The sequence below is a fragment of the Rutilus rutilus genome (genome assembly GCF_951802725.1).
Source record: "Rutilus rutilus genome assembly, chromosome: 19".
NCBI classification, from domain to species: Eukaryota; Metazoa; Chordata; class Actinopteri; order Cypriniformes; family Leuciscidae; genus Rutilus; species Rutilus rutilus.
The window spans coordinates 13,428,432-13,450,750 of NC_140232.1; the positions used below are offsets into that span (position 1 = coordinate 13,428,432).

A 22,319-nucleotide genomic window follows, 5' to 3' on the forward strand; every position below is an offset into this window, starting at 1 on the left:
GGGCGGGGCAATGAAGGGAGGGGTGTGTCTTTTTGGGTTGATTTCAAATATCAACAGTGCTCAACAATGATTCTCAGAAATCACATACTGCAGCTTTCAGCAATGAGTTACCAAAAAAAAGAAAATAAATAATCTTATTGACCCCAAAATTCCCCATCGTGACAGAAAAAAACAACGATTGTGTGTTAGTGTAAGTTTGCATGAATTGGCAGGATCCAGCTGAGCCAGGCACCAAAAGTCACCTTTCCTTTCTAGATGGCTGATGGAGAAATGGGCACCATTTTGGTTAATAATGATGAGTAAATACAACCGCCTATCGTAAGACACACTCACATCCTCTTATGAGGAGTTATGAGGCCACATTCCAAAACCATCCGTTTCATAAATGTTGGCGAAATTACTTGGCTCAGTGTTCCCCTCTGTTGCGGGTCTCAAATCACTATGACTGGCTCGGTTGGACTTTGATTCCTCTAACCAGGATCTGACAGAGATGGAAACTACAGAAGCAACACACACACACACACACACCATCAAAGTGTGGCCAGCAGCTGAAAGATAAAAGCAAGCAAGAGCACACATACTCATACACACGGTCTCACACATGGCTGCAAACCCAAATTTTGTGCATAACCCTTTCATATTAATAGAGCTCCTAGGCTATTTTTTATTTGTAAAAACAATTATGTTCCTATTTTTTCCCCTCATAAGGAATATTAAGTCTCAGTCTGTCAGGGTTTAAGAACTGCACAATCATTTCATGCTCCCTGTAGAGCAATTAGAATATCCAGATCTCTTTAAACTAGAAAAAGCTAGTGGCCACTTTCAATGTTAACAGTACACTGACTTTTTAAAAACACATTAGAGGCACAAATCCCACAATATTCCCATATTAGGGGGGACAAACAGGAATAAACATCATTTGAAGCCTTAGTAAATTATCTAAATCCATTTTCAGAATTTTTACCTATATGCTAGTGTTGACTGCATTTATCAACCATTCAACTAACCAACCAACTCTATAACAAGTTAAAATATAATTTATTTTAAAATTCATTTAAGTTTTGACTTAAACATTTAACGTGTCCTATTTTTTTGTAACAGGATTAAAAACCCCATATAAAATGTATAATATTAACTTTGATCCCATTATAATTCAACATTTTCTGAAAGTTAAGCGCCTCTTTTTACTCACAATTTGTTACAAAGAAACAAGAAGAGACTCCTTGAATAATGCCGTGGAAGAGACTACTGAAAAGTCCTGTTCCTGGCTCTGGCTGAACATTACACACACACTCACAGAGCTGAGTGAGACATCTAATCCAGAATCAGAACATCATGGTGTGTTGCTTTCAACACTTAAGGGTTGTTAGAGCTGTGAGAGTTTGTTTCATGCTTGTCTGATTGATAGAGTTGTCTGCTGTCAGAGTTTCCTCGTCCTCTGTCTCCATAGCTTTATCTCAGTTACTTCAACAAAGTCTGAGTGTGAAAATGCTTAGACTGTCTTCTTGGGCTAAAAAAGTGAACCTGTTTCAAGGTAAAAAAAAAATGAAAAAGCAAAATGAATTTTGTTTGGCGTTCAATTTCGGAATTCGAAACAGCTTGCCAAACCGAACTTTCCTGAAAAGTTCCTGCCTTCTTTGACATGAAATTCTGTTCAGTCCATTGAGATCAGACGTCCGTCCGTGAAAACCAGAACACACTGAAGAGCCGCTTTATAGTAGAAATTGAAGTTGTAAATGAAAGAGACACGGACAATGTTTTTCATGTTTTAATCATAGACTGTAAAAAATATGGACAAAGCGTCTGTGACGTCACCCATAGACTTTCTGAAGAACGGTTTTGAAGCCGTTTATGGGGGGTATGGGCGGCGCCATCTTGGAAAATCTGGGGAAATCCTAACCCCGCCCACCTTCTGGCCAATCCATATATGGGTAAAGGACGCGAGTCCGGTTATTCCAAGTACAGAACAGTGCGCGTCACTCAGCTCGCTCTGCTACTCCGGTTATCTTTGTATGTATATTTTAGGCAACGAAATATGTTATAAAACACCATACTAACTCTTTTCGTTTTCATTTAAAGAAATCTTAAACATTATAGCCACACAAATGTGGTTAAGGCAACGCGTATTGATTATATTCACTGCATAAAACGTTTGCCTAACAAAACGAAATATAAAACACAAACCTGCCTCTTTTCGTTTAAATATAATATAAAAATATTAAACATTTTAATATGGTCCAGGCAATATGTGCATTTGTACTAAACAACAGATGTTGCAGTAAACAACATTATACAGATCATCTTCGTTGTATTAAAATTTAAAATGGCAAAACTCAACCCAGTCTCTTTTTGTTAAATTTCAGTTTAATCAATATTAGCCATTATAAAAGTATACAGTAAGTAAATGGTACCAAGAAGCTATACAAATGAAGCAAACAATTCAGTCAAACATACAAAGTCAGCGCTCTCTAACCACACAACGGTAAAGTTAAATACCTTATAAAGTTATGAAACTTCCACTCAGCCAAAACGATTGGCCAGGGAACAAATTATAGATTCACAAGACCAAAAATTGCCCGTTAGATATACACAAGACTAATTATATCTCATGTTTAACCACTACAGATACGCCAGAGTCAGCGGCAAATGTCAGAACGACTAGCCGAGGAAAGGCTGTTCCAGGCAGGGTACATGAGCGCAGAGCGCCCGCTGATCGTCTGGATCTCACAACCAGGATACAATTTTCATAAATCTTTATAAATAAACCACAGATTTGAGCTTTAAACAACTATATTCTCGCCTGAAAAACTCTTAAAACTACATTTCATGATACAAAAACAGTAGTATTATATTGCAACTGTATATTATAAAAATGGCGCTTCCTATGTTGTCATTCTCCTTGGAGCAGCCTATGCTCGTTATCAGCTTGTCAATCAAAGTTAACCACGCCCTTATTTGTCATACATTTTATATCTAAATACGATCTAAACTAACGAGTTAGAAAAAAATTCACCCCCCTCACAGTTGTCAGGCACTCGGAACCTATCGAAAAATACAATAAAAGTCCATGGGACCAACCTGTAAAAACATGAATTTATGCTGTGAAAACGGACATTTTAACATGGTGGTCTATGGACATTTGCTCCCTTTTGGGACCTCCCTCTAGCGGATTTTCGATGTATTGCAGTTTTTCGCACTTCCGGGTAGGCTTCATTTTTCAGATTAGAATGTTGCCGCTTGGTTTTAATACTGTAAAGCTGTTTGGGGCCGATAGACGATGATCAGCTGATAGACGCGCTGATGCGGGCTTATCAAGAGGATTTGACGTTTCCAATTAATGTATGAAATTATTATTATTACTACTACTTTTATTATTAAATTAATATTACAATTAATTTGCCCCGCAATAATTTTATAGCGCACCACCCGGTAACTGACGAGCTTCGAGAAAAATTAAAGATTAGTTCGATTAGCTTACTCCTCATTTCAAAAACAACTTATTTAATACGGAACACTTCTCATTTTTCACTACTTATGGGCCACAAGAGAAATATGAAGAAAATAAATTAGCAAAATGATGGACATAGATTTAGATTTGGCACGTGTCATTTTTTTGTGATATATTCAAGTAAACTATTAAATAAACAAGTAAATTAACAAGTCAATTGGGTCTTTACTGGAGTTTACTGGCACTTTACTGCAGTGCCAAATTGCAGAGCTCATGCAAACATATCTATATCGCTATGATCAAATGCTTTCTTAGCTGCTGTTTTCTCACCGCTGTCATTTTTGTTGTGTGTTAATCATTGTAATTGAAAAGAAAGCATGCAGCACAAGCACATTTTACATATTCATCTAAACGCCGCTCTCAGCAGTGTGGACGGCATCAGGTCACGTATTTCTAACTTCTTTTATCCCTAAGCGAGAATATCGGGTCCTTAATTCATAAATCAAATCACGATGGGACTTTTTTAAAATGTTGTTTACAATATATGCATGTAAGAAAAATTGAATAAGTATAAAAATTTTTTTTTAAAAATCACATGCCGTCATTGGTAGTAACATGTATGCACATTATTTTGATTTATATCTTAAAAATAGGAGCTGATCTCATTAAAACAGATATATAGTCAAATCATTTTACGTTTAAAAATGTACTGTATATTTCATATAAACACTGTTCTTTGGAAATTGTTATTAATCAAAGAATTGTGCATCAACAAAAATATTAAGTAGCATAACTGTTTTCAACATTAATAACATCATAATAAATGTATCATGAGCGGCAAATTAGAATATTACAATGATTTCTGAAGGATCATGTGACAGTTATGGCAGCTGAAAATTCAGCTTTTCTATTACAGGAATAAATACCATTTTAAAATATATTAAAATATCCAATTTGATCCAATAAATCCAGTCTGGCGAGCATAAGAAATTATATTTTATTGTCCTTTTTTGCAACTAACTTTGTACTAAAAAGTAAACTACGAGTAAATTCCAGCAAGTTCACTGCAATTGCTTTGATTAATATGGTACATTTCATCTATTCCAACATCACTAACTCAAATCTATTGTTACGGACACACACAGGCACACAAACACACAACACATAGGCCGTCATCATTAATCACTGTCACAGACTGGGGAATCTCCCACCGCAATGTTACAGCCATGAATAGTCAGTCTGGAAAATTAACTACCTGTCAGACACATCCAATCAAGCAGTCATCTGAGGAACGAGAGGGCCGTACACGTGTTTGACTGAGCAGGTCTGACAGCACAATTAGCCAGGTCTTAAACTACAACTATGTGGGTCTTCTTGAAGGAAGAAGTTATTTATAATCAAAGGTGAAACGCATCCAAGAAAAGTACATTCAACTTTTACTTCCTCCTATTTATATTAAACACTTCATCTGCTCTACTGGACACGGTTGGACTACTAATGTAGCTCCTCATGTCACTCCTTTCAGGAGAACCGGTAATCTAAACTCACCTTTTTATGCGGTCATCAGTTTTACCTGACTGGCTTCCAATAGTGCTTTACATCAAACGACTTACTGGCCCCTTTGAAAGAATCCCAGATAACATTCCCCTATGCGCTCTCTCTCACACACTCTATCCAGCATCATGGTATATGGCCCAAGAATCATTGATTTCCTAATACACACACAAACCCACTAAAACACACACACATTTTCACACAAAGGTTTGGTCAATACATTTTAGTTTTTACTGCAGATCCTTTGCAGTCTTCCAGTTTTTAATGTATTCAAATATGTCACTTTGGTTGGACACTATTATTTTATGTGTCCAATGTAACACTGCTGATACTGCACACAATCTTCACAAGTTTTCACTAGCTTATTTCCAGAGTGCATTACAGTGTGTGCAGCCACTAACATCTATTTATTATGCACATCATTGCTCAAAATCTGAACAGCTATGTTTCTATATTAAGTTATGTTGCCCACAAGAGCACTCTTGACCTAAGAGGCTTTTTCTATTTTTCTATTGAACATATAATATGTTTTTCCGGCTCTTCTGAAGTTCAATATAGAAATACTATATTGAAAATTCTCCCCCAGTACACCAGACTATTTATTGATACTAAGCAGCAGAAATATCTAGTTCAGGCATGAAACTCTAGAGGACACTGGCTGAAGGTCTTTTACAAGCAATATGCAAGCAATCACATCATGACTGCGACACAAGCTGATTGGCTTCTGCTGATCCTGCAGCCAATGAGATTGCTTGCTCAACATTTAAATAGTCTGGCTCAGTGTTTGTTGCTAGTCTGAAATCCTCCACCTCCCCCAGCTCCACCTGCCTAGATCTGCTACAGGATTTATGTACGTATGTCTATTTATGCAGCAGCATATCTGTGTATCTATTAGCAGTAGCAAGTTTATACTTGTTCTACAGCAACAATAATCAACAGCAGTAGCAGCAGCGTCACAGATCTAGGGCCAGCGCAAAAAACTACTTAAAAAACTACTATCAGGATTTACTAAAGACATGCAGTGAAAACTTAGCACTGAACAGACGTGGACAGGGTTATTTTTGCAGCCGATCTTATCCTGACGGCAAGCTGTTCAACATCACTCGTCTCCGCGCCAAGACTAAAGTCACAAAGGTACTCATTCGTGAGATGCTCTTCACCAACGACTCAGCCTTGATGGCCCACACCGAAGATGGCCTGCAGCAGCTTGTCAGTCGTCTTTCCTACACCTGCAAGGAGTTTGGACTGACCATCAGTCTGAAGAAAACCAAAGTCATGGCCCAGGAAATAGACTCCCCTCCAACCATTGCCATTGATGGGTACAACCTGGAAGTTGTCGAGAACTTCACTTACCTCGGGTCCACCATCTCCAGCTCTCTCTCCATCGACACAGAGATAAACTGCAGGGCTGCCAAGGCAGCAGCGGTCATGGCCAGACTGAAACAGAGGGTCTGGAACAACACTAACCTCACAGAGAAGACCAAGCTGTGAGTCTATAAGGCCTGCGCGCTCAGCACACTCCTCTATAGCAGTGAGGCGTTGACCGCTCACGCGAGGCATGAGAAGAAACTCAACAGTTTTCAATTGAGGTGCCTGCGGCATATTTTGCGCATCCACTGGCAGGACAAAGTACCTAACAGAGGTTCTGGAACACGCCGGCAATAGAAGCATGTCTGCCATACTAAGCGAGTACCACCTTAGTTGGCTCGGCCACGTCAGGAGAATGGGCCCAGGCTGCATTCACAAGGATCTACTGTACGGCGAGCTGGCAAAGGGCTCCCGACAGACTGGACGTCCATGACTGTGCTACAAAGATATCTGCAAGAAAGACATGAAGCTGTCTGACATCTTCATGGGAGAGCCGGGCAGAAGACCGCTCCGCCTGGCAGCTTGTTGTCAGAGAGGGCATACAGAAAACTGAGGAAACCAAAAATAAAAACCTTGCCGCAAAGAGAGTCAAGAGGAAGGAAAAGCAACTGCAGCCTCAGCAGGCATCGTCTTCCACCTGCAAAAAATGCAGCAGAGATTGCCATTCTAGAGTCGGGCTCTATAGCCACTCGGAAAAAAAATTGGAAGCTACACGTCTCCTGTAGACGGAAGGATGCCGACGACGATGACGATTTAACGGTCCAAAAAGAAGCATGTCTTAAACCAGACGCTGAATTTGAGCTGCTCTTGGTAGATTGCGTTGGTCATTATGGAAATGTTTCGGCTGCGTCTGTGTTCTTTAATATGCGTGTCATCAGTAGATCACACGCAGAACTTTCCACTCCCAACTGTGTTTTTTTTGGAATTGCGCCCTCACGCTAATTTGCCCTGTTTAGTAAATCTGGCCCCTATGTGTGTCAAAGTAACTCAAATTAACCTAGCACACAAGTAGCACACATTAGCATGGTATGCAATTATTAACTATACAATTATGCAATGTACAGCACAACAAAGAGGAAACTAGCTACTAGCAACATTTGCAGAGTAACTGCTCATTGAAAAAGCAACATACAGCATACTCTTCATCCACCCGTCATTGAGCACTAGCTCCACTCTTCACAACAACATTAACTCCCCATCCTCCAACATAACAGAAACTCTAAGGCTATGTCTACATTAATTAATTAATTAATTAATCCGAATACATTTGAAAATAGAATTTTTTATTTCAAAATGCTCACTATCCACACTACCGTTTTCAAGCATTTTCCAAAGGTTTCTCATCCACACTGAAACGTCTAAAAACATAACAGGCACAATAGCTGTATAAACACATATCTATCGGTTCAATATGCGTCACATGACAAAACATGCGTCATCGTATTCAAAAACCTCAGTTTTCACAGTCCACACTACAACGAGATAGCGGCGTGTTCACATTTATCCACTTGGGAAAGCTTTTTCAAAAAACTCAATCTTTGCAGGACAAAAACACCGTCTCAGTGTGGACGGAAGGCCAAAACGAAGAGGAAAAGATGCGTTTTCAAACGAAACCGTTACTGTGTGGACAAGGCCTAAAATACGACATAATGGAACTTCTTGCTCAAAAGCACATAAAATAATATGTCATTTCAACATTTACTCTTTATGCAAAGCATGGTGAAAACTAGAAACCCTACCCAGGTTCAATAATGGCAATTTAAAAAAAAGAAAAGAAATTAACTGCATTAAACTGCTTAAAATTGACAGTAAATACATTTTTAATGTTACAAATGATTTATTTAAAATAAATTATGTTATTTTTATCCATCAAAGAATCTATAAAATATTAACCGGCACAACTGTTTTCAACATTGATAATAATAAGAAAATGTTTCTTGAGCACCAAATCAGCATATTAGAATGATTTCAGAATCATGTGACACTGAAGACTGGAGTAATGATGCTGAAAATTAAGTGTTGCCATTACATGAATATATTACATTTTGAAATATTAAAATAAAAAGTTATTTTAAACTGCTATAATATTAAAAAATATGACTGTTTTACTGTATTTTTGGTCGAATAAATACAGGCTTGGTGAGAATAAGAGACTTCTCTCAAAAACATTAAAAAAAATCTTACCGATCCCAACCGTTTGATGCTACATAAAACATAAATTGCTTGAATCTCTGAACACTGAGAAAAAAAAAATATATATATATCAAGGCTATTATGAAGAAAAATATGCAGGGAAAAGGAAAACAGCTCAAAATAAACACATTGTAGTTTGAAAAGTACAAATGTCAAGTGTGGATACCTTTCAAGAATTTTGAAACTGAATATGTTGAATGAGAATTACAAACTTTAATCAAGGTCAACTATCAAACAATCTTATTTGCTCTTGAAGTTCTCAGAAGTTGGAAATTGATCCAGCTGTTTCTGACAAGATTCAAAGAACGTCAGGCGCTTTGATTTAAAGTTGTTGTCAGGATGACCTTACTTGCCAACGTTCTCACAATTTGCGACAAAAGCAGAATTGACGTATTTACAGTCTGCAGTTATTATGACCTATTGAGTTGTGTGACTAGTAAGCACAGTCACAGACTGCTATTGAAGTTGATTACATCAGTAAAACTGATCAAACAAAGCCACCAGAATGTCTAGAAATCTGCAATACCTCATGTCAGCAAACAACTGCTTCACTTTTTTTATTTTAAATAATGGTCTCCTCTTAGTATTTTAGTCAGCATTTTAAAAAAAGCTTAGCGGAAAAACCCCCCCACATGAATGCATAACTAGTGTGCTTTCACCAGTTCTAGCCCTGCTAAATTCAATAATAAAGATAAAACGCTAATGTTTTCTATTTAGCATGTAAGAACATCACGTAATGCAGCACAATATAGCCATTCAGCATTTTGGCACTACAGTTTTAGCTAAAGAGATTGTGTAATTTAGTCTATTATGCATTACATTTACTTTCTTTAATTATCTATTGTTGTGACTACTGACAGGCTGATGGCTTTATGTTTCAAATTAACTGGGAGAAAATGATCCACAATGGTAGATAATGATCCAATATCCAAATCGGTGGTCATGATTATAGGAAGAAAATTGCTTTTACTTTTCAATCTCCGGGGGAACAAACTATTTTCAAATCTGTCACACTCTTTATATCAACTAGTTCCTTCTTTTATTATCAAGTTCTTTCACACGCACACATAGGACTCTCCAAGGAAATAGAAAATTCATATCAAAATGGTTATCTTTCTAACCCACTAAAGTCAAAGCAAATCCATTATGCATTAGTGTGTACGCCCAGAGATCCATTATTAAGCTACATTGTCACACTTGTATATTTAACATTAATTCCCTTCAGTAAAATGATTTGTCATTCTGCTCATGTTTCATAGAGATATTTTCACATGGTCAGCTGAGGTTTGATTGAGTACTTGCACTGTTTTATGCTATGCCTCAGTCTCCATAGCAGGCCTTTGTTATCATTGTAAAAGCAAATGAGCTACTGAAATACTGTTAAAATCAGACTTTTTTTTTTTACAGTGATTTGTCTAGCTACTGTTCAATTGCTTGTTAACGCAAATATCTAATCAGCCAATCACATTCCATCTCTAAATGCACAACATGTCAAACCATACAGCAGATGGGCTACAGCAGCAGAAGAACACACACACTCCTCTCAGCTAAGAACAGGACACTGAGGCTACAGGCTTCGCATGGGTTGACAAGTCACCAAAACTGGACAATAGAAGATTGGAAAACCGTTTCCTGGTCTGATGAGTCTCGATTTCTAATCACGCATTTTAGGCCCCTTAGAACCAACTGAAGATTCTTTAAAGGGGTCATATAATGCCATTTTTGTACAAGCTAATATGATTATTTAGGGTCTAAATTAAAAGTCTGTAATATACTTTAATTAAAAATTCTCATTAGTATTGTGAGAAAACTCTCATTTTACCTGGTCAAAAACAGCTCTGTTTTCAGCAAGCCGTTTAAGTGCATGTGTCTTTAAATGATAATGAGCTTTGCTCACCCCGCCCCTCTGTTCTGTGCGTACTGCGTACACAGTTTTAATAACACAATAACCATAACACGTTGTTCATTATAAACGTGGGATTATGAATTATATTGAGAACGTTGTACATAGAAAACATGCCGTAATGTACCCTGAGTGTAAACAGCCGCATTCATCGTGAAGCGTGCAGCAAGCGATTTGCAAAGATTAATATAAATATTAATATAAGGTTAATAAAACATTACACTCACTTCAGTTCTTCTGGAGGTGCAGCAGGAACACGAATAGTTGGTACCGATCCTTTTTTCAGGAGCAGCTTCTTAGCAAAACCAGCTTTATAACATTACTGAGCCTCGTTTGTAAAGCAGTCTGGTGTGTGAAATGATTCGCGCAAACATGACAGCATTGACGTTGATCGTGGGGAATATTCCCTTCGAAAACAAACCCAGCCACTGCGTCTTCAGCGGTTCGGATTTAGGAACATCAAAATGACTGCTGTGTTCCTTATTACACCCAAGAACAGAATACCACAATCGCTTAAACGCCATTCTGCTCATAGACAGTGCTCCAGCGTATCAACAATGACCGCGCCGGTCCGCGCGGACTATGATTGACAGCTCGCTCACGAGCGAGGGCGGGTCTGTGTTGAAACGCTGCTGTCAATCAACAATCGTGGGAGTGGCGTCGATTTTGTGACGTCACAAAATCGAACGGCTTGATTTGAGATGAAAAAAAAAAAAAACACGGGATGGATTTTTATAATTTTATGATGGTTGTGTACAGGCACTGCCAACACACATTTCAGTACAATAAACTTGTGAAAGTGCATGTACCATTATATGACCCCTTTAAACGCCGCAGCCTACCTGAGAATTGTCACTGACCATGTCTATCCCTTCCACAGTGTTCCCATCTTCTAATGGCTACTTCCAGCAGGATAACACGCCATGTCACAAAGATCAAATCATCTCAAACTGGTTTCTTGAACATGACAATGAGTTCACTAAACTCAAACAACAAATCTGCAGCAACTGCGAGATGCTATCATGTCAATATGGACCAAAATTTCTCTCTCTCAAAAATAAATAAATTCCAGCACCTTGTTGAATCAATGCCATGAAGAATTAATGAAGTTCTGAAGGCAAAAGGGGGTCCAACCCAGTACTAGTAAAGTGTACCTAATACATTCCTTGCAAAAAAAAAAACAGCATTTGCAGTAAATTATAGCATTTTTCTTTTTTTACAGTGCAGGTAATAAATAATTGCCTTGCATTGTTCTAGTCAAGCCACATATAGGAGATACTGCAGTGTGTAATTTATTTACCCTAAGCGTCACTAAATAATTACTGGTTTCACAAACACTCCCCCGTCTGACACTGGTAAAGTTAACAGTTCAAAGTTAAACTGGAGGGAAACTCTTACAGAAGCTTAAATATGTGTTTTCATGTGGTGACATCTGAATGATCTTGTTGTATTACCTGAGCGAGTCAGTCTGACTACATTAGATTAAGCCAACAGTCTTTTTAAGGGTCATATCAGGTAGAAATAGCTCCTAACTGCACACATTCTGTTTACACAGCGAATCTGAAGTCATTTGCACATCTTCAGCTACAGTATGAATTGGGATAAGCTCAAACTTTATTTCATGAATATGAATGAAATGTTAGGCTGAATGTTGGATTACTGCGGTCTATGTAAACATATACAACGTTTTGATCATTTGCACGCGACCAAAGCCTTTAATGCTTTTAAGAGTTTTAGCTGAAGCACAGCTGTGTTTTTAACTGTGAAGAAACACATTTCAATTAGCAATTAAAAACATTCTCACGAATAACGCTGGCATTAAATCGCTCCCACAGTGGAAGCTGATTGCGTACAAGCCTTTTGGGTCATTTAAAATGAGAGAATTTCATGTCTAAACAACCCCAACTTAATAGGCCTGTCAAACACAAATGATCATCTCCAGAAAAAAAAAAACCCCAAAAAAACAAATTGTACAATCCAATCTTGTTTAGAAACAAGCTTCAGCAGATTTCGTCTCATGCGTAATCAAACATATCATAATTATATACGCTATGACTGAATTTGAGCTCATACGTGACCGAGATCCAGCTGGAGGCATTGAAAACTAATCCAAAAAAAAAAAAAAAAAAGAATTTAAGAAATGAACATAATGGTCAGTGAACTTCCGTTTGTGAAAAAGAGATGTGCTTCATTTTACTGAACGCACTAAAAGTAAAAAAAAAAAAACTGTGTAGCACTAATTTGCAATGTCATCATTACAAATGAGTAATTAGCCTACAAATATATTTAAATATACGACAAGTTTCAACAGAAATGACATTAAAGTATATTTTAGTTACCATAAATGCTTGTCAGTACATTCAGCAGTACACTTTAACCATATTTGTAGGCATGTATGTATATTAATAATGTACTTAAGTCCTACTTGTGTCAAACAGCACTCCAAAGTTCAGTTAATTGCATTATTATTTCAAACTAAAATACATAGTCATTTAATAGCAATTAACATACAATTAAAGGAATAGTTAACCGAAAAAGAATCATTCTGTCATAATTTGCTCACCCTCAAACTGTTCCAAACCTATATTAATGTATTTCTTCTGCTGAACACAAAAGAAGATACTTTGAAGAATGTCGGTAACCAAACAGTTGATGGACCCCATTGACTTCCATAGTATTTTTTCTTAGACAGTATATTAGTATTCAACTGTCTGGTTACCAACATTCTTCTAAATATCTTCTTTTGTGTTCAGCAGAAATTCATACATTTGGAACAACTTGAGGGCGAGTAAATTTTCATTTTTGGGTGAACCATCCCTTTAAAGGTGCATTGCGCAAGAGTCTGAGTTTTCGCAGAACTACGCCCCCTCTGGCGGCAAGCGAAACTGCAACCAGAGGTGTGCACGCTCACGGACCACACGCACACGCACACGCACGCTTGCACGAGCACGAGCTGGTCATAACCCAAGGAGCATCAGCCGCACAAATCTTTTGTTTACAATCATAATGTCTTCAGAGGTAATAAAGTTTTAAATCTGCAAGTAATTTAAAATATGTGAAAGGAAAGGCAATTGAGTAAATAACACACTTATGTGTGAGGGAAAAAATGGGGGTAGTAGAAAACTTCGTTTTTTATTCCCATCTATCTCCATGTTGAACTGTGTTATGTGTTTACTGTATCCACTTATGACTATTATTATGGAAACACGTTCATGAACAATATAAGTTATTACTTTGTAAAAGCTCAAAATAGTAATCATGATACCATACCATACACAGTCGGTCAACAAAGTACACCCAAATGTCTCAAGGTAATAAACAATCAAGTGGCACTATGACGTTACCATAAAAGCCAAATAGGCTAATCCGCCGAAGATTTGCGGGGGTTTAGCCTGTTTTATTGATCAGCTAAGTAGCATATTCCAATAGCAACACATCGTAATTAAGCAGTAATTTGCTCAAAATTTGTGTCTAAGTATCTAACTTATATATCAGCATTTTATATCACAAGCATTCTGAACCTGATCACTGACAATGGTAAGTTAGTAAAACCTATTCCGATTGTACATTTATCTAGCTTACGCTAAAGCATTACACATTTTATGGATCGTCATTTAGTGTCATTATTGGCCGTATCAGACATTAGAGAATGGGATATATCTTACCTTTTTATCAAGAAAAAAGCCAACTGAGGATCGAGAGGATCCCGTTTGAGCCCTAGAGCAGACCGGAGATCTCTCCATTTGTTGAAAGCCTTCCCTGTGTTTACTCTCGTCTTACCCCGACGCCTGTCTAACTCCAATTTAGACCTTTTGGTTGCACTAGACAAAAGTTCTCTTTTTTTATCTTACGTGGAGTTTGCGTTGGTGTTTGAAATTAACTACAAGCCGGTCTCTTAGAATCCATTTTCTACGGAGAATGGCGGCGTCGGCGCATACACAAACCTGCCAGTCAGACATATGAGCGTGCCGTGAACGCGCATGACGTCACGCCCAGTCTCAGATTCCGACCCGAATCCCTCTTATTTATTTTACTGTACAGGATTATAGAGGCAATCGCAGTGATCAGAGAAGGGCTCATTCAGCCCATCAGGCAATTGTTTAAGCATGTATGGGTTAGAAAACGGGTATTTTTAACATGAAAAGTTGCGCAATGCACCTTTAAGTGTATGAAAACATTACACTCAGTTTGCACCCATTGTAAGGATATTCTTTTAAAGTCTATTATTTCCATAATAAGTACCCTTTTAAAACCATGCTAAAGTGTACTTCCTTTTTACAAAGGACATCGCATGACATCTTGTCAGATTTTTGTAACGTGGTAATTAAGAAATTGAGAAATGGATCTCCACTGAACGAGTGTCAGAGTGAGAACAGACAGGGAGGAGAACATTTTAATTTAGCCAAGACATGAAAAGAACTTTCATACAGTTCCGTTCAAGTTTAGATTGATTCTTGAAGCATTTGCAATTAGTGTCTGTGTCCTTACATGATGAATAACTATTAACTCTACTAATCATTGGAAAAACTTCATTAAGTATGAATGAAATGTATTGTGAGCTTCATTTGAATGCTATGATTTTGATTAAAAGTCAGCGTGACGCAGCATGCTTTGGTTCATTTGTTCATTTGAGTGAATGATTGTGATTAAAGGAGGGAAGAACACACTGACCTTCACCACGTCTTCATCAGTGGACTGGCAGAGCACAGCGTCTGACACGTCTGTAACCGCCCCGTCTGTGCCCACCGTCACCACCTTCACTGGCACTGCCACCGTCTTCCCGGTCAGCACTGCAGTGTTCAGGATCTCCGTTTCCTGCCAGCACAGACACCGCAAACAGCCTTCCATCACTCATTCTTTCCTTCCTTCATTTATGCCTCTATAAAATTATAGCATTTTTACAGCCTTGCATTGTTTTAGTCAGGGCACATATGGGAGATACTGCAGTAGGTCATTTCTTTACCTAAAGCGTCACTAAATAATTACCGGTTCATTCCTTCTTTCTTTACTTCCTTCATTCTTTCCATACTTCAGTCATTAACATGTTTGTTCACTTGTTTGTTAATTGTCATTCCTTCCTTTATATTGATCCTCCCTTGATGAATTCATTTAGGTCATTCTTCTGTTCTTTCCCTTCTTCTTTCCATTTATTCCTCCTCCTTCCATTCATTCATTTGTTCTTTCACTCACTTATTCATTCATTTATTCAATCAATCCTTTATTTGTTTCTATTCCCTTCTTCTTCCTTGATTTCCATCCATTCACCCTCCTTCTATAATTAATTCATTATCTTATCTGTTCTTTTCTTCCATCGTTTCTTCCTCCTCCTTCCTCATTTCTTTTTTTCATTATTCATTGATTCTCAGGTTCTTTCATGCACTTGTTCCTTCTTTCCATCATCAAACCACCTGTCCTTCATTCCTTAATTTCTATTCATCCATCATTCATTAATTAATTCCTTCATTATTTCCATTCTACTGTACATTCATTCATTCATTCCTTGCTTCTTTTCATCCTACCCTTTTCCATTTTTAAACTTATCTGATCTTTCCTTCCTTCTATTCATTATTTATTTTTCCTTCATTCTTTCCTTTTTCCTATTTATTCATCCGTTCTTTCACTCACTCCTCTTCCCCATCCACCCACCCATCATTCATTCATTTCTATTTTCTTCTTTTTCCATATCTTTTCTGTAGTTAATTAATTATTGTATCTGTCCATCATTCATTCCTTTATTCTTTCATTCATTCCTTTTTTCTTTCCATCCATCCACCATTCATTACTTCAGACTTTCCTACATTCATTCACTCCTTCTTACTATTCATCTTTCATTCATTGGTTTAATTATTATCTACATCCATCCTTCATGTTTTCTCTTTCCTTCTTTCAGTTATTCATTATTTATTTCTATATAAAGATATCTGTATATCTCTCTTTCTTTCTTTTTCTTTCATACATTCACGCAACCCATTCATTGGTCCAGTCCAGTCATTCCATCCTTCATTTTTTATCCTACATTTATTTCATTTTAACCGTTCATCTGTTCTTTCCTTCTTTCTTGCAATTTATTTATTTATTCATTCATTCTCTCAGTCACTCCCTTTTCATTTCATCTATCCTTTCCATTCATTATTTCAGTCTTTCCTAGATTAGTTCATTCAATTATTCCTTTATATCAAATCCTTAATTTATTGTTTTAATCCTTCCCCACATCCTATCCTTCATTCTTAATCCGTCCTTTCTTTCTGTCTTTCATTATTTGCTTCCTCCATCCTTCTTAACCTCATTTTATTTTATTTTCATTCACTTTTCTTTCTTTCCCCATCCATCCCTCCCTCCCTACTTCCTTTTCTCATTCAATTGTTCTTTCATTCACTCCTTTCCATCCATCCTTCACTCAATCAGTGACTCCTCCATCCCTATTTCTCTCATTTGTTCTTTCATTCACTCTTTTCCATTCTCCCATCCATCCATCATCTCCATCCATCCATCCCTCACTCACTACTTCCTTCTCTCATTCAATTGTTCTTTCATTCACTCCTTTCCATCCATCCTTCACTCAATCAGTGACTCCTCCATCCCTATTTCTCTCATTTGTTCTTTCATTCACTCTTTTCCATTCTCCCATCCATCCATCATCTCCATCCATCCATCCCTCACTCACTACTTCCTTCTCTCATTCATTTGTTCTTTCATTCCATCCATCATTCACTCAATCAGTGACTCCTCCATCCATCCTTCTCTCTTTTGTTCTTTCATTCACTGCTTTCCATTCTCCTTCCCACCCACTCACTCACTGAAACACACACACACACTCACTCACTGAAACACACACACACACACTCACTCACTCACTGAAACACACACACACACACACTCACTGAAACACACACACACACACTCACTCACTCACTCACTGAAACATACACTCACTCACTCACTCACTGAAACATACACTCACTCACTCACTCACTCACTCACTCACTGAAACACTCACTCACTCACTCACTCACTCACTCACTCACTGAAACATACACTCACTCACTCACTCACTCACTCACTCACTGAAACATACACTCACTCACTCACTCACTCACTCACTCACTGAAACACTCACTCACTCACTCACTCACTCACTCACTCACTCACTCACTCACTCACTCACTCACTCACTCACTCACTCACTCACTCACTCACTCACTCACTCACTCACTCACTCACTCACTCACTCACTCACTCTTGTTTCAGTCCTTCTACACATTCAATCTGTTATCCATAATTCATTCATCCCTCCTTATTTTTCTTCATTCTTTATTCCCTGTCTCCATTCTTCATTCCCACATTCATTTCTTCTTTCATATTCCTTCCTTTCTACATTTAACCATTTACCCCCCAGAATTTACGATAGAAATGTGATGAAGTAAAAGAGGATGGGTAAAAAAAAAAGCTTAAAAGGAGCAGAAGAGAAGTCAAAGAGCTGAGGAAGGAGGCAGCGGGGCAATGGGTTTGACAGTTCAGGGAGGGGGTTCATTAGAAGAGAAACAGACCGAGTCCTTAACCTTTCAGCCACAGAGTCACACTGTTTCAGACAACCACATAATTGAGACCATTACAGTCAGCGTGAGAAACTCAGGCCCCATTGTGCCATCCCTGAGAGACAGGCAGACATTAGCAACATAGTCAATTTACCTCATTAGCAGATCACTTTCAATTAACCAATCTGCTTGCCCTCAATGTCCAACAGCGGCAGCACGGTTACTGAAATCAGACGGTATTCATTCACTGTAAGCACCATCTTTCCATCCTCATTTCTTTCTCTTTATTTCGCTCTTTTATAAGAGAGCAAGAGATGACATAACCTAATCTCAATGAATGCATAATGACATGCTCAGCTCACCGCTATCTCACCAACTCTCTGCCTTATTATTCCCATTACCACAAGCACCACTTTCTGTATCTCTATCTTGCCTTCAGTAGTTCTTCCTTTTCATATTTTAGAAACGAATGAGAATTATTTTATTTTTTTGTCCTGACAGCTTTGGTTTTTCCCCCCTCCATATTATATATATTTTTAAGCCGATCTGATCTTTACAGGCTTGATTCCATGTCATTTCTGTAATGCTATTACTGGAAGACTGTCTTTTTCGGTTTAATTCCTGGATCATGTTAGTGTGTATCCCGGTTAAAGAGACTGTGGTGTCTTCATGCTTCATTGCATCTTGACTAAGTCCTTTATGCCAAACAGGGAGGTGCCACTTCTCACGCATCCCTCTAAGAATGGACTTATAAATGTTTGAGATGTTTTTGTGTGCTGAATAATTTAAAGACAGTGAAAGAGAGCATTGAAATCTGTGAAGGCATTTTACTTGAGACAGAATTAGTCTCAGAGTAAATAAATGCTTTTATGTGGACGCAAATGGAAAATGCATGCAACATCTCTTTTGCTAAAAGAAAACTAAATGTAAAAATTGTTTTAGTTTATTTATGAGCCACTTTTATCTTTGAGGCCATCCCAAAAGGAGGTTTTGGCATATTTAGCTAACTTTTGGTGACATTTTTTCAGCAAATCTGTCCTCAGGGTATGGCTAAGTAAGTTCAGATACACACACACAGACCTTTTAAATGAGAACCTCTCTTAAATGCAATGGTGTTCATGCTAAAATAACATCATACCCTACTCTCAAACATAACCCTCAAACAAACCTTGTGACATTATTGGATTTAAAGCAAAACAAGATTTGGCTGATTTATGTGCATTTCAAATAGGGGGGACAACTTCAAATGTCCTGCTTTTATTTGTTTTACTGTATCTTTGAGAATAATTTTAAATTTGGCTCTCATAAGACTAGCTAAACATGTACACACAAAAAATGGCTCTCCGATCAGATCAGTGTCATGTCTTGTATTACTCCATAGTCTCTTTCTTTGTGGATAATAAAACAGAAAAATACAGTTAAAAAATATTTCATTTTCAAACATGGCCATGATAACAACTGATCATTTTTGCAAAAGTTTAGAAATGTCTTAATGCATTCATTTTTTTATTCTATTTTGATCAAAAGTTTCAATTTAATTAAAACTATTGTGATGTATTAATCAAGTAAAACCTTTTACAATAAAATAATTATCAAGGCTTCCACAAAAAAATAAAAAAAAATAAAAAATAAGCGGCACTAATGTTTTCAACATTGATAATAATAAGAAAGGTTTCTTGTTCATCAAATCAACATATTGTCTCTGTCGAGCTGAAACCTTGTATCTCCAAAAACGCTACTTTTCAGGAAAAGGGGGAAAAAACATTGCATGTTTTAAATAGTTAAACACTGTATTGTCAAAGTTAATATTGTGGCTTTATACATGGTCAGATACATGCACGTGTTGTAGTGACCATCTTTCTGTCGAGGAAATACAGTAGACGCGTGTTCCATAAACTTCGTAAATTTGGAAAACAAATAAAGGAAATCAGAGGCGATCAAATCTCCCGCACAGTCTCAAAACTGTGTCCCTTTCCCCAATTGGCCACACCCTCACCTGACTACCGTAGGAGTTATTGATGGCTTGAAAAAGCCAACTTACTGATCTACTATATAAACGTATTATTCTTCTTCTTCTGAGACTGTATCTCCTCCTAGACCATTAAAGCTACGACCACCAAACTCGGGTCAGACCTTCAGACTGTTCTGACTAAAGCCCTATTCGGACGGGACTAGTTTAACATGGAGAGATGGGGTAATGTAATTTTACCACATGACGTCTGTAATAATAATGGCCAATTCGCACAGGATAAGATATCTCAGTAAAACTTGCAGAAGTGGGAGGAGTAACTTGAATGACGCACCGCCGTCACTTCCCTGCGTATTACGTTGCTTCCTGATATCATAAAATCACAGAGAAGCTCTGGTAATTATTACTTTACCCCACCTCTCAATGTTAAACTAGTCCCGTCCGAATAGGGCTTTTGTGTGCTATATCTTTTCAGATTGATTTGACTTTCAGTTTTCTTAAAAATGTATATTAAAAATCATAAAAATCCCATAGACTTTCATTGAGCAAATGTCCAAGACTGTTTGAACTCTGTTTACCTGCCAGAAGCCCTTGATAGGCCCTACTCATTTAAGCTTTAAGCTATCTATTAGAGGTCTGCGCGGGACTGTTTTTTAAGTCCCGCTCCCGCCAGCTCCCGCTGGGGTTATATCCGCACCCACCCGTTCCCGATATATATACACTCTTTGTTCACCCGCTGTCTGCTTAGAATAATTTTCTTCCCGACCCGACCATCCCTCTAAATTTAGATCTCGTTTCCAGAATTTCACATTTACATTTCCACGGAGAAAATAAAAATGTAGTCTGCACAAAAATTGTATTTATTATTTTATTCGCCTTGTCAAGATACAAAATGTAACACTTTTAGGCATTTATCACATTGCGCAAAGTTTTTTTTTTTCTTTTTTCATCTGTGTCTATGATACATGAAAAAGACTCCCATACATCAGACTTGCCTGACGTGGGTTTCTTAGCAGTAAACTGACCATTTTCCAGTCCAAGTTGAACGTCCTTCAAGGACAGCGCATCCACACTTTGCTCTGCCATCCTTTTTGAGGGCCGTATATTTACCACCGGTACAGTCTGCCCTGAGGACCGTTATGCACATTCTGCGCGCACAGACCCCGCAAATACATGACGCAGAAAGGACTGGTCCATGCGTGCAGCGCGTGCATAACGGTCCTGAGTGCAGGGCAGGCTGTAGCCTATACCGGGTGGTCGATAAGATTAAGATTAAGTAAAGCGAAGATATGCTGTTCTGAAAGGACGTCGGGAACGTGATATTGAATGACCGACCGCTCCCGTTCAAATTACACCAGAGTCTTTTGAACTAATCTTTCTTTCTTTCTAACTAATCTTTCTTTCTTTCTAACTAATCTTTCTTTCTTTCTAACTAATCTTTCTTTCTTTCTTTCTTTCTTTCTTTCTTTCTTTCTTTCTTTCTTTCTTTCTTTCTAACTAATCTTGATGATCTATCCATCCATCCATCCATCCATCCATCCATCCATCGTCATGTTAAAACATGCTAAATCACGTGGTAAATCATGGTAAATCATGCAATGTGGTAAACCATACTAGAAACATGGTAAATCATGTTAAACCATGCTAAAACATTTAAAAACTTTTTCAAATTTTCTGGCTAGGCTTTTTCAAGTCAACTTAAAGTTTGTCTACGAACTTTACTATCTAGTTATATTATTAACATTTTAGCAAAATCAAACGGAAATGGAGGTACTAGGTTTTTGACCAGCAAATGTCAGACATAAATGTTTTGCAGTCATTAGAATGGCCACATCTGAGGCAGTAAGTGCATCAAGTTATGTTTTCATCAACTTACAGGTTATAAAGTTTAATGTAGCTCTGTGGGCTCACACATTTTTTCGGTCATTTGGCCAAAATCTCATGTTATAAAAGATGAAGTGCTTCGCACAGGCTATTCAGGCTATTCTTTTGGTTATGACTCAGCGACAAATGCTAGACCAAGACAGTCCGCTCAGCTTCTCAAATACATAAAACATATGCATGTTAATAAAACATTTATATATCTCATAAAAATAAATGTACAGTAAATACTGTATACTGTTCCCACACTCCAACACACACACTTGTATGGAGGTTAAACCCTTTAGAACTCTGGTGTGCTCTTTTCACTTTAGCCCACAATAAGAACACTTTAAGGGAAATCCCTGACTCATCCATCACTAAACGCTTCATCCGCAGCCTCTCTCTCTCTTTATGCTCTCTGCCCTGAATGCCTCCCTCTGCCCTCCTGCTAAAATCATTGCCATCGACGGGCTAAATAGCTCTGGA

General features: G+C 37.8%; 1 protein-coding gene across 1 annotated transcript in view; it reads right to left on the reverse strand.

The window, feature by feature from the left end:
- Nucleotides 1-22,319, reverse strand: part of LOC311277964 (transmembrane protein 132C) — a 348,855-nt gene that overhangs the window by 29,485 nt on the left and 297,051 nt on the right. The window contains exon 5 of the mRNA XM_084388468.1: nucleotides 15,138-15,281. Within this exon, the coding sequence (XP_084244594.1) occupies nucleotides 15,138-15,281 (144 nt within the window). The remainder of the gene's footprint in view (nucleotides 1-15,137; nucleotides 15,282-22,319) is intronic.